At 38.3% G+C, this 14,312-nt stretch overlaps 1 protein-coding gene across 1 annotated transcript; it reads left to right on the plus strand.

The window, feature by feature from the left end:
• Positions 1-93: 93 nt before the first annotated feature.
• scamp2 (secretory carrier membrane protein 2) lies at positions 94-11,355 on the plus strand. The gene is made up of 9 exons (XM_088996796.1): positions 94-253; positions 2,789-2,860; positions 3,649-3,732; positions 5,181-5,292; positions 6,860-6,988; positions 8,061-8,220; positions 8,312-8,413; positions 8,511-8,628; positions 9,753-11,355. The coding sequence occupies exons 1-9, from the start codon at positions 197-199 to the stop codon at positions 9,876-9,878; spliced, it is 960 nt and encodes a 319-aa protein (XP_088852922.1). The 5' UTR covers positions 94-196; the 3' UTR covers positions 9,879-11,355.
• The last annotated feature ends 2,957 nt before the right edge of the window (positions 11,356-14,312 follow it).

The following is a 14,312-nucleotide window of genomic DNA, read 5'->3' on the forward strand; positions in this document are numbered from 1 at the left end:
AACGACACATCACTATCCTGTTGGCGCCCTCCATATTTGTATGTCGCTGTGACGTCAGCACGCAGCTACGAGAGTGCGCATGCGCTCTAAATTCGAGTCGAGGAAGTGGGTTAAAGAGGCAACTTCGGCGCTGGTGACGACTTCGTTGTTTCGTCCCCGCTCACAGAGTTTGGAATCGCCCCGAGTCTTGAAGGAAATGTCGGCGTTTGATGACAACCCCTTCGCCGAACCGGCTGGCGTCAACCCTTTTAATGTAAGTGCTTTAATTTAAGCTCTTGCGGCGCTCGTCGTCTGTGGATTCATTTGGTAGCCACAAGCTATCACATCAGGAAACTAGTTGGGTGGATCTTGGTAGGCGGGTCTTACCATGCTCTCCTCCTTTTGTCATTGGGCGAATCTGCGTAATTGACAAGTCTTGAAGCAATCAGCGCGCTTTGTTTGCGGAGCGGGGGTGGAGCTTTGACTTCTTTAAATTATCGGAAGTTAACGTGGAACCAAGCAGGAATGCGTTTAAACTTTTTAACCGCGTTATAATCGTTATCAAGCCGAATTTTAAAATACTTTTTTGGGCAATTTATCTTCAACTTTTAGTTGTTTTTCGTTGTGAAATCGGGCTCACCGGTAACCACCTTATGAGCGCCCGTTTCATATTGACCACAAACAGTCCCGTTCCAGGAGGAGATGAGCCAATTGAACCATAAACTTATTAACTTTTCCGCTTCAGCTACACAACAACAAGTAGAGATTTGACAAAAAAATTCAATTATTCAGAAAACAAAAGGAGCCTTTATGCTGTAAAATAACTGCACGAGATGCTCGTCGGTCGTTTTAGAAAGAATTCAAGCCTTTATAAATCAGACGATTGTTTTTTTTAATCGAACCTTGTTTTTGAGTTGGTGACGAGTCCGTACGTGACGTCACTGAAGGAACGCCCCTGACCGAAAAAAGGACACATTGTAGTAGTCCTTCCGTCACGTCAATGCATTTTGCTGTGCTTGTTTGGTCTTAAAACGTCGTGTTGCACCAAAAAGAGCCAGAAGAGGGCGACAAAGCTCCATGTAAGGAATTTATCAGCCTGTGGAAACGGGCTGATTAATTCCTCACAGGAGGTTGGACGCAATTTTCTACCTCTTTTTTGGTGATCCATTCCCCCCCCCCAATGTTTCCTCAAAATGGCACGGAATAAATTCTTTAATCGATTGCAAACATGTATGCTTTCTTCTTCAGAACTATTTGAATCATATTCATGACTGGATGTGTAACAAGAAAGCATATTCGAATCTGAAGCCATTGTTTTGATTCTCCAGCAATGCAAGACGTCTTGGCGTGATGTCACGAACTGGGGGCGGGACTTTCTGAAAATGCCCAATTCGCAGCTCTTTTTTTTGCAGACGAGAACTTTCACACTGTACAACCATATTCTGTGCGCTCTCCACGAGTCCAAAACGGCATTTAGATTAATATTGCATTAGTGGAATAGAGGTCGGCCATTTTGCTGCCACGCTCTGTCACCTGGAAATGACATCACAGTGTCTCAAAGCTCCCCCATTTTCTGAAATTTTATGTTATTTTTTTCCCCAAGTTACTTGTCTTCCATTAGTTCACTAGCATGCAAAACAAGCCCCTATTTGCATGTAATCAAAATGTCAAAAGCCTCATTTTACATGCGTATGTTACGGCTGCGTTGAACGTTTGCAATGACGTTCCTGTTCATCTCTTGACTCATCCTGCTTGTCTTTTTCTTACTCCAATCTCCAAACCCGAATAATCCCAAACAAGAACGGAATCCACTTCCCGAGATGAATGATTCTATTATCTCAAAAGCCTCCTATTTAAAATGGCATTTTCTGCGTAGCTCTCTCTCTCTCTCGTTTCTATTTATAATTGCATTTTATTTATTGCATTCTATTTGTGATTATAGACCCTTTTTTCATTTTACGCCTGGCACCGCAACACACAAACAGCCAGCAACCCGTACTACAAATTTGGCCAGCCAGCATGTCACACGCGCAAACAGCAATCTACTGCGTGACTTCACTCAATAGAGTAGTTACACAGTGTAGATACCGTCTCGCCAACATATCCTGTAGTAATGTACACTGAACTGTACAGTAAACAGTTTTGTATATATTACAAGTACAGTTATACTGTAATAAAAATCGATAATATGAAATATAAAATGATAAAAACGACACTGAAAGGTAAGTATAAGATTTATAAATGAACTGTACAGTAAACAGTTATGTCTACATTACAGGTACAGTTATACAGTAATAAAAATTGATAATACGAAATATAAAATGATAAAATTGACACTAAAAGTTCTAAAATTGATAAATGAACTGTAAACAGTTTGGTCTATAATAGTATTCAATGGAAATCGTTGCTTAAAAACAACAGACAGACATCGTATACTATCCTGTCATGTAAACGTCACGTCGGCCATTTTGAATGGATTTCAACTTCTCAGCTGGCTAGCTAACTTTCTATCTATTTGAGTTACTTCCGGGTCGAGTTAACGCTGGCGCGTGTGGCTGCCGCTGCTCACCCACAGAAAAACTGATCCTGTGACTGGAAAGCTTGAACCTTGAGAGTTTTGAAAGGCGCTTAGAAATCAAATGGATTATTATTATCATTAATGGATAACTAATAGCTAGCTTATAGATAGCAAATATATAGCTAGCTATTGTGAGCATAGAAATGGCGACAATGGCTTGCTTGGGTTAATAAATGTCAATTTTTATGTCAAAATATCAATTGACGGACGCGTGTCTGGATGTTCTTCCAGGACCCGGCTGTCACTCAGGTGACAAACTCCAACATGGAGGCTGTTGAGCAGTACAACCCTTTCCCCGCCACAGTAAGATCTTTCCACACGCACCCCTGACATTTTGTTTGTACAGTGATACCTCGGCTTACGAACGCTTTAGCTAACAAACTTTTCGCCTTAGGAACGGTAAATTGTGTGAAAAAAATGTGTGAAGAAGAAAAAAAACAAAAGTGAAAAGGTGAAAATATGGATAGAAAACAGTGACATTTGGACTCCTTTTCACTTTATTGATAGTTCAAAGGCAGAGTGCCGACTGCAAGGTTAAAATATCCCATCAATCAGGCTCCACAAATAACCCGCACAGTCCATCTGTACAATTTGAAGAGAACAGACAAGCAAGGGAAGCAGCTATCAATGAAGTTTCTAGTGTGTCTGCCTGTATCTGTTGCAATATCACAACTTCCAAGATGTACAACCCAGAGCTCCTTGAGACACTTGATGCAAAAAGCTATCAACAACCATCACAAAGGTCAAGAAAATGCCTTTATTCCACAATACAGTTTATTTCTTTAATTATAATACCATAGCACATTTATGATACACAAAATAACCTATATTTTGTGTAGTTTTAAGGCTTATTTCATAGAAAATGATGTTTTTGGGGGATCTGGGAACGGATTATTCTCATTTTAATAGTTTTCTATGGGAAATTAATGTTTGCAATACACACTTTTCGCCTTACACACACTTTCTGGGAACCAATTAAGTTCGTAAGCCAAGGTATCACTGTATCTCCTTTTTGTTCACCAAAGGAAATTATTATTATTATTATTATTATTATTATTATTATTATTTTAATTTGCATTTATTTGCGTAAGAACCCGGCGACTCAGACCACCCCAGCCACCAACACCCCCTACCAACCGGCAGTTCTGCAGCCGTCCTCAGAGGCCACACCAAAGGTGAGAGGCATAATATGTTGCATCGTGTTGCATTTTTTATGCATTTATTTATTTATTATTATTATTATTTTTTTTTGTTTTTCTGAAACGTGTATAACAACAAAATATCACATACTCAACGTCGCAATTGTGCCTTTATTTCTTTTTTCACTCTTTAGATTAAAGGTTTTCTGATTCTGAGTTACTTCCGGGTTGAGTGAACGCTGGCGCGTGTGGCTGCCGCTGCTCACTCACAGAAAAACTTATCATGTGACTGTAAAGTGACCTTGAGTCGTCTCTGCTTCCTCCTGGTCGTTACCCGATCAAAGTGACGACGCCGCGGCTCGCCTTACGCAAGACGATGCCAGTCATTGTTAGCTAACCCAACGGTTCAAATATTAACAGGCTCGCCCTTCTGTCACCTGCAAAATAAAAGTTGAATTTTGCGTTCAAATCTTAACTCATTCACTGGCAGACCATGTGCAAAAAAAAATGTGTCCACGCCAGTGCCAGGGTTTTTGTCATTGGCATTCAAATTGCAGGACCTGCAGAATATTGAGTTTTAGGACCACGTAAGCATTCATTCAATGCCGTGTAAGAAACCTTACACGCTCTTCTTTCATCTGAAAAAATAGTGTTAATTCCTAAATTATATGGGTCTGGAGTTATCTGAGCTTGAAATGGGGCGGATGTACAAAATGCAATATATTACATATTGATTTATATAGCGCTTTAACTAGAGCAGAAGCTGGAACAAAACGCTAACATGGACAAAGGCAAATGCTGTGCGCTATATAATAATAATATTAATAATAACACATTTAATTTCTAAGTGCCTTTCAAAACTCTCAAGGTCACTTTACAGTCACAGGATCAGTTTATCTGTGGGTGAGCAGCGGCAGCTACATGCGTTCACTCAACCGGGAATAACTCAAATAAATCAAGTTAGCTCGTTAGCTAATAGATAGCTAACTGGCTAGTTAGACAGCTAATAGATAGCAAATAGATCGCGAGCTAGCTAGGTAGCCAATATGTACAATATGTATTGTATTTTGTACATCTGCCCTCATTTTAAGCTCAGATAACTCCAGATCCATATCATTGTTTTCTGATGAAAAAAAGTGTCGAAGCAGGTATCTTACGCTGCATCGAATGTTGATGTAGTCCTAAAAGTCAAGATTCTGCGGGTCCTGGAATTTGAGTGACAATGACAAAAACCCTGGCACTGGCGTGGACACGTTTTTGCACATCGTCTGCCAGTGAATGAGTTAAGATTTCAACGCTGAAGATATAACCCTGCTTCAGTGCTTTTGAGCTTCACCGGGGGTCGGTTCATGTGATCCACTCCGCCGCTAACGGCTAAGCAAATGTGCCAAATGAGATGACTTTCAAATGAAGAGATTTTTGACTAGCAAAAGAGTCAAGATGCATGCAACAAAACCAACTCCAAATGTTCTTGTCTCCATCAGGCGACCGCCACCGCCGCGCAGGCCAACCTTCTGAGGCAGCAGGAGGAGCTGGAAAGGAAAGCCGCCGAGCTGGACCGCAGAGAGCAGGAGCTCCAGAACCGAAGCTCCACAGGTTAATAGCCCAAAAGAAAACTTTGGACTTCCACCAGGGCAGGCAAAGTCATTTTTTGGCCGCGGGTGGGCCACCTTGTAGTTCCGCTTTCCTCCTCTTGGGGGCTGTTAATGAATTTGGAGAATGTGTCAAAGTCAAGGCCCGCGGGCCAGATCTGGCCCGCCGCATCATTTTATTCGGCCCGCCAAAGCAAATTCAGCAAGTCAATGTGCAAACAATAAATCATTCTTGCTTGGTATCAACACATCCATGTCTCCAGTTGTTGCAAAGTGCGCGCTCGCTAGTTCCTCATCTCCAATCATTTGACTGTTTTTTTTTCCAGCCCAAATTTGCAGACGCACGCTTTTAGGGGGAAAAAAAGTTTGACATATGAAACATAACATTGAACACTATCTTAAAAAAACAACGGCTTGCAAACAATGTCATTCAACCCCCAAGCTAGATATCTAGCTGGCTGGCTATCTGCTAGCTATCTATGCGGCTAGCTAGCTAGCTTTTAGCTGGATAACTGGTTAGCTGGCTGTCTATTAGCTATATGTTAGCTAGCTGGCTGGCTATTTGTTAGTTATCTGCTAACTAGCTCGCTAGCTTTCTATCTATTGTGGTTACTTCGGGGTTGAGTGAACGCTGGCGTGTGTGGCTGCCGCTGCTCACCCACAGAAAAACTTATCCGGTGACTGTAAAGTGAGCTTGAGAGTGTTGAAAGGCGCTTAGAAATTAAATGTATTATTATTATTTATTTATTTTTTGCTTGTATGGCAAATCCATTTTCTCAATTGAAATGTACTGAAACGCCTTTAATTGGGGAAAATAAAAGATGAGGAATTGAATTAAAAAATAATCCTCAATAAAAATAATCATCAAAGAATGAAACCGGATTTGAAAAGTGTGACTGTAAAGTGTCCTTCAGAGTTTTGAAAGGCGCTTAGAAATTAAATGTATTATTATTATTTTAACTCATTCACTGGCAGACGATGTGCAACAATGTGTCCTGTCCAGTGCCAGGGTTTTGTGTCATTTTCACTTAAATTCCAGGACCCATTAAATATTGACCTTTAGGACGACATAAACATTCAATGCAGCGTAAAAAAAACCTTAGACTCTCGTCTTTCATCAGAAAAAAAGAGTTAATTCCTAAGTTAGATGGGTCTGGAGTAATATGAGCTTGAAATGGGGGTGGATGTACAAAAGGCAAATGCTGCCCCTTGTGGGGGGGGGCAAAAACATTGCCAGAGGTCTGACCGGTGCTTTATCAACACCCCCTAAAACCTGAACAAATTCGGGAATAACTGCTCTCCGTCATATTTTCAATTCCCGAATACATTTGGGAATGGCAATGAATGAGTTAAGGGGTGTGGCTTAATTGGGGAAGCTCCATTTCGAGCTTGCTTGTAACTCAAATAAAAAAAAAAACGCCATCAGAAGGCTTTGCTTTTGCTTTTGATTCATTTTTGCCCTGTTTGTCTAAAAAAAAAAAAAAAAAAGCCTGCTTTTAACTTGAAATCTAGTCAAATGAAAATAAAGTTGTGGCAAGCTCGCCGTAACATGTTTTTTTGTGTTTTTGCAGGTAAAGAAAACAACTGGCCTCGGCTGCCCAAGAGCTTCCCGATCAAGCCGTGTTTCTACCAAGACTTTTCTGAGGAGATCCCCAGCGAGTATCAGAGGTTGTGCAAGATGATGTACTACCTCTGGATGTGTGAGTACACTCCACAACTCCACACGCCTTTCTCCTTCATAAGCACAATTACATGATTCATTTATTTGTCTTTATATGTATTTATTTCTTTGTTTATCCATTTATTGGTTTATTCATTTATGTGTTTATGTATATATGTATTTGTTCATTTGTTTATTTAGTTATTGCTTTATTCATTAATTTTTTTCCACTTGTGGTTCAAGGTCGGCTTTTTATTTCTATTATTATGTTATTTTTTTATGTATTTATTTTTGTTTATTTTTGTGGTGCAAACTAAGGCCTGGCTGATATGGATTTTTTTTTTTTTTGGGGGGGCAGTAAAAAAAAATATATATTTAATTAAATAGTTGTAAGGACCTTCATGTTTGTGTTTTTTTATTCTTTGTTTTTTTTAAATTGTATTTTATTGGATTATATTTCATTTTGTGTTTTATTTTATGTTACTTTATATTTTATTTTCATTCATTGTATTTTCTTTGACTAATTTTCTTTATTTTATTTCATTCTATTTTCTTTTATTTTCTATTTTATTGAATTTTGTTTTTATTTTATTTTAATTTTGTTTTATTATTTTTTTCATGTTTTTAATTTATTTTACTTTATATTTTTTATTGTAATTATATTTAATTTTTATTTAATTTTCTATTTTATTTCATTACGTCTGTGTAAGCTCTCAGTCGTACAGTAGTGGTCCATCGATGAAGAAGCTTTTCATCTATATTTTATTTCATGTTTTTATTAAATTTTACTTCATGTTTTATTTTGTTTTGTTGTTATTTTATTTTTATTGTATTTTCTTTTCTATTTTATTTTGTTGTTATTGTATTTCATTTTAATTTTGTTTTGTTTTTATTTTCCTCTATTTTATTTTTAATTTACTTTCTATTTTATGTTATGATGTATTTATTTTATTGTATTTATTTATTTAATCTTATTTTACTTTATATTTTATGTTAATGTATTTTCTTTGAATTTTATGATATTTTCTTTTCTTTTTCTTGTGTGCTTTTGTATGGTATTTTTGAGATATTTAGTATGTCTGTGTCTGTCTGTCTTTGTGTTTGTCTTGCAGTCAACTGCGTGACGCTGTTCCTGAACATGCTGGCGTGCCTGGCCTACTTCACCACGTCGTCTTCGTACGGGGTGGATTTCGGGCTGTCCATCCTGTGGCTCATCCTCTTTGCGCCTTGCTCCTTCCTCTGCTGGTACCGGCCCGTCTACAAGGCCTTCAAGTAAGACGGCGCCCGGCGTCCAATCCGCTCCTTTTCGCCATTTTCGACATGTTGTTTTTTCCTTGTCTTCTTTTCCGTCATCCTCCTCCAGGACCGACAGCTCCTTCAGTTTCTTCTTCTTCTTCTTTGTCTTCTTCTGCCAAGTGGTCATCTTCATCATCCAGGCGGTGGGCATCCCCAAGTGGGGCAACAGGTGGGCTTGTCGTCACATTTCAACCGGTTTTGTTTTGTGGCTGAAACTGCGGTCAAACGTGTGTTGTTGTTGTTGTTGTTGTTTTGTGGGCGGGCAGCGGTTGGATCGCCGCCTTCACCGTCATCAAGATATCCAAAGCGGTGTGCGCCATCATGATCATCGTGGCCATCCTCTTCACCATCTGCGCCGTCATGTCCGTCGTTTTGCTTAAGATGGTGAGACCCCCTCGCAGCGCACCCGCGTTATTATTATTTTTTTTGTTTTGTTCTTGGACCGCATCAATCTGGATTTTTTTTTTTTATTATTATTTCAATCAAATTGTTTTTTTCTTTTTTGTTTTTCAATCAAATCGTTAAATCAATCTGTGATATTTTTTGAAATAATAGTTGCATGCTTTTTTTCTAATTTGATGCTTCTGTGCATCCTGATGAAATATAAAATATAAAAATAAAATATAAACTAAAATAAAATATTAAATAATATATGTAATAAAATACAAACTAAAATAAACAATAAAATATGAAATACAAAATGAAATTTAAAATAAAATATATGTAATAAAATAGAAACTAAAATAAAATATTAAATAATATATGTAATAAAATACAAACTAAAATAAACAATAAAATATGAAATACAAAATGAAATTTAAAATAAAATATATGTAATAAAATAAACTAAAATAAAATAAATATAACATTTAAATAATAAAATATAGAATACACGTAAAAAAATAAATTAGATAAAAAATAAATAAAAATAAAATACAAAATAATATCAAATAAAATATACATTAAAAAAATAAAATCAAATACAAATTAAATTAAATATAAAATACAATAAAAAATAAAATATGAAGTAAAACAACATTAAATTAAATATCAAATTACGTTGCTTTTTTTTTTCTAATTTGATGCTTCCACGCATCCCAGTTGGTCACCCAACAAATCAATCTGGAATATTTCTTTTTATTATATTGCTTTTTTAAACATTATATATAATATTTTTTTATATATGATTCTTCCACACATCCCGGTCAGTCACCCAATAAATCAATTTGGGATATTTTTCTTATTATATTTCTTTTTTTTTTTAATAATTATAATATATATAATTAAAAAAGATTAGTTTAGATTATTTTTTTTTAAATTTGATTCTCCCACGCGTCATTATGGTCACCCAGCAAAAGTGTCATAGAAAGTACACACACCCGTATGATGATTTTCCTTCCTATTTCTGATAAAATGGGTTGCAATGGACGGCTTCTGCCATCCGGTGGCCAATTATGGAATCGTGATGATGATGATGATGTCTTATTTTTTTCCCCTCCCCCGCGCAGGTCCACGGCATGTACCGCCGCACCGGCGCCAGCTTCCACAAAGCCCAGCAGGAATTCTCGCAGGGAATCTTCAGCAACAAAACCTTCCAGAGCGCCGCCTCGTCCGCTTTCCAGGCTAACAACTAGCTAGCCATACGCTAACCCTTCCCGTCGAGGTCTTCGTCTTATCTGCTTGGGGCGGAGGGGAAGTCAAACGGGCACTTTTGGACCTTGAGCAAGGTGAGGCTGTCGCCGCCAGATGACGTCATCCGGAGGGGGGTGGGGGGCGCGCAGCGGTGCATTGTGGGTAGAGAGTGAGAGACGGTGTCTTCATTTCACTTGCTTTTGGATATTTTCTGCAACGCTCGTCAGTGTAAATTGTGATTTTTTTTTTTTGTTTTTCTTCTTCTGTGGTTTATCTTTTAGCGCAATTGAACATTTTGGTTTTCGTTCAATGCTAGCTAACGTGCTCGCCATTGCTATGCGTGTACTTATCCAAAAGAATATTCCGGCACAAATTCATTCAAAGAGCACATTTTTTTTCCCTCAAGTGGGTTGCCGGGGCAATTTCTGACTCACTTAATCAAATAGAAATATCACAACAAGCAACTTTGTCAGGGTGGAAAAGAAAAAGATCAGAAATGGAATATTTTGACCCATTTCTTTTGTTTTCCAATTTAACACGGAGTTTACGAAAAACAAATTGTCGCTACCGCTCTTGTCTTTGTTGCTGCTGTTGAGCTCTGGGTAAGAAAAGCAAAAAAAACAAAAACATGTTGTCGCTGTTATTGAGTACTTAATTGTTGCTTTTCAATGTCGGTGGCACCATCCAACAAGAATAAAACGTTCCTTCACGCAGGCGCAAATTCATTTATGCAATACAGTGCTACCTCGGTTGGCTTACAAACGTTTCGGTTTACGAACGTTAAGTTTATGAACATTTGACCTTGGCATACAAACTATTTTTTGGGATCCACACGGAGCGCCACAATGAGTGACGTGTCGTTCGCCAACAAGCCCGTTCTCCGAAAAAGGAAATGGCAGCCGACTGTTTTTGTCCTCTATTCCCCGCCCCCAGTCTTCGGTTAAAGCCACTTGATTGGTCAAGAACGCAGCGAGTCAGTCATTTAGCCTCCGTGTCTCTCTTCAACATTTTGAATGGATTTCAATGTACGACCATTTTGATTTACGACCGTTTGGTCGGAACGGAACTCGGTTGTAAGTCGGACGTTACCTTTATATTTGACTTGATAACTTTCAAAATAAGAGGGATTTTTTTTAAGCGTCCTGCCCAGTAAAACTACTCCAGAAATATTGCTGTAAAATGTTTCCTATTTATGTCACGGCTAAATGAAATCATGACGACAATCCCTTCATATCGCTCCGACGGGAAATGAAGAGGCCATTTACATCCGGATTCCAATCAATAAACGGTTGATTGAAGGATGCTGAAGAATCGCACTTTCAATCTTTTTGATGACAATTTCGCATTTCATCCAAATGCAAAATTGACTGCTTTTTGTTTGTGTGAGTTTGTTTGGTTTCCCGTGTTTGCAAAAATCGATGCCTTTCACCAACGAATACATTGAATGTAGCAGCCAGCAATAAAATGTTTTGCTTTCAATCCTTGTTTGGATGACTTGCACTTCGTGACCGATGACACAAGAATTCACTCAAATGGAGCCAACAGGATCTTTTGAATCGATAAGTAACTTGTTTTGAACTTTTTTTAGGGTTGGGGTTAGGGGGGGGGAGGGGTTAAGGTTCGGGGTTAGAGGTTAGTGATTAGGGGTGAGGGTATTTGGGTTAAGGTTAGGAGTTATTGTTAGGGCTATTGTTAGGTTAGGCAGTTTGGGGCCTGGTTAGGGTTTAGGGGGTTAGAGTGATGGGTATGGGTTGGGATTAGGGTTAGGGTGAAGGTTAGCGCTTAGGGTCTTGGTTAGGCGTGAACGTTAGGGTTAGCGCTTAGGGTCTGGGTTAGGGGATCGCTTTTTTTTAGAAGACAAATGCCTGAGTATACATGGTCGTTTTTGTCACCCTAAAAAACGCTGTACTATACAAGGTGGTTTTTCTCGGCTGAAACGCCTTACTATAAATGCGTGTGTGTAAACTCTCAGTTGTACAGGAGTGGTCCATCGATCGAGAAGGTTTCTTCAGCTGTCATCTACTTTTTTGAAGGTGTCGGATGTTTCGCCTCCTATACAAGAGGTTTCGTCAGCGAACTAAAGTTTGCTGCGTTTTCGGCTAAAAACGCCTTCCTATACATGATCGGGTTATTTTTCGGCTAAAATTTACTATAAATGGTCGTTGTTTTATGGGCTAAAAACACTTTACTATCCATGGTCGGTTTTTTTTTCGGCTAAAAACGGCTTTCTATACATGGTGTTTTTTTTGGTCAAAAATGCCTTACGATACATGGCCAAAAACAAGACCATGTATAGTAAGGCATTTCGCACTGCATATGTTGATGTAGCTCAATGGGATAGTGCTTACTTTGAATGTGAGAGGTCTCGGGTTCAATCCCAACCATGTGTTTGCGATTTTTGCAAATTTCCCGATTGTGGGACTATTAAAGCCCTTTTTTATTCTTATTCAAAAAACAACCATGTATAGTAAGGCGTTTTTTGCTGCATGTAGTGCCGATGTAGCTCAGTGGGAGCGTGTATTCTTGGAATGTGTGAGTTCTTGGGTTCAATCCCAGCCATCTGCACTTCGGATCTTTGCAAATTACCCCATTGTGGGACTATTAAAGGCTTTTTTATTCTTATCAAAAAACAACCATGTATAGTAAGGCGTTTTTAGCCGAAAAAAACGACCATATATAGTAAGGCGTTTTTAGCCGAAAAAAAACGACCATGTAGAGTAAGGCATTTTTAGCTGAAAAAAAACAACCATGTATAGTAAGGCGTTTTTAGCCGAAAAAAACGACCATGTTTAGTAAGGCATTTTTGGCCGAAAAAAACGACCATGTTTAGTAAGGCGTTTTTGGCTGAAAAAAAGCAACCATTTATAGTAAGGCCTTTTTTGAGCCCAAAAAAACGACCATGTATAGTAAGGCGTTTTTAGCCGAAAAAAAAACGACCATGTATAGTAAGGCGTTTCTTTGCCAAAAAAACGACCATGTTTAGTAAGGCGTTTTTGGCCGAAAAAAACGACAATGTATAGTAAGGCGTTTTTAGCCGAAAAAAAAAACGACCATGTTTAGTAAGGCGTTTTTAGCCGAAAAAAACGACCATGTATAGTAAGGCGTTTTTAGCCGAAAAAAACGACCATGTATAGTAAGGCGTTTTTAGCCGAAAAAAAAAACGACCATGTATAGTAAGGCGTTTTTAGCCGAAAAAAAAACAACCATGGAAGGTAAGGCGTTTTTGAGCCAAAAAAACGACCACGTAGTAAGCCGTTTTTAGCCGAAAAAAACGACCATGTATAGTAAGGCGTTTTTAGCCGAAAAAAACGACCATGTATAGTAAGGCGTTTTTAGCCGAAAAAAAACGACCATGTTTAGTAAGGCGTTTTTAGCCGAAAAAAAACGACCATATATAGTAAGGCGTTTTTAGCCGAAAAAAACGACCATGTTTAGTAAGGCGTTTTTAGCCGAAAAAAACGACCATGTATAGTAAGGCGTTTTTAGCCGAAAAAAACGACCATGTATAGTAAGGCGTTTTTAGCCGAAAAAAAACGACCATGTTTAGTAAGGCGTTTTTAGCCGAAAAAAACGACCATATATAGTAAGGCGTTTTTAGCCGAAAAAAACGACCATGTTTAGTAAGGCGTTTTTAGCCGAAAAAAACGACCATGTATAGTAAGGCGTTTTTAGCCGAAAAAAACGACCATGTATAGCAAGGCGTTTTTGAGCCAAAAAAACGACCACGTTTAGTAAGGCGTTTTTAGCCGAAAAAAACGACCATGTATAGTAAGGCGTTTTTAGCTGAAAAAAACGACCATATATAGTAAGGCGTTTTTAGCCGAAAAAAACGACCATGTTTAGTAAGGCGTTTTTAGCCGAAAAAAACGACCATGTATAGTAAGGCGTTTTTAGCCGAAAAAAACGACCATGTATAGTAAGGCGTTTTTAGCCGAAAAAAACGACCATGTATATAGTAAGGCGTTTTTAGCCGAAAAAAAACGACCATGTTTAGTAAGGCGTTTTTAGCCGAAAAAAACGACCATGTTTAGTAAGGCGTTTTTAGGCGAAAAAAACGACCATGTATAGTAAGGCGTTTTTAGCCGAAAAAAAACGACCATGTATAGCAAGGCGTTTTTGAGCCAAAAAAACGACCACGTTTAGTAAGGCGTTTTTAGCCGAAAAAAACGACCATGTATAGTAAGGCGTTTTTAGCTGAAAAAAACGACCATATATAGTAAGGCGTTTTTAGCCGAAAAAAACGACCATGTTTAGTAAGGCGTTTTTAGCCGAAAAAAACGACCATGTATAGTAAGGCGTTTTTAGCTGAAAAAAACGACCATATATAGTAAGGCGTTTTTAGCCGAAAAAAACGACCATGTTTAGTAAGGCGTTTTTAGCCGAAAAAAACGACCATGTTTAGTAAGGCGTTTTTAGCCGAAAAAAACGACCATGTA

This window comes from Hippocampus bargibanti, linkage group LG05, assembly GCF_051943395.1.
Source record: "Hippocampus bargibanti isolate YZ-2025 linkage group LG05, ASM5194339v1, whole genome shotgun sequence".
Taxonomy (NCBI): Eukaryota; Metazoa; Chordata; class Actinopteri; order Syngnathiformes; family Syngnathidae; genus Hippocampus; species Hippocampus bargibanti.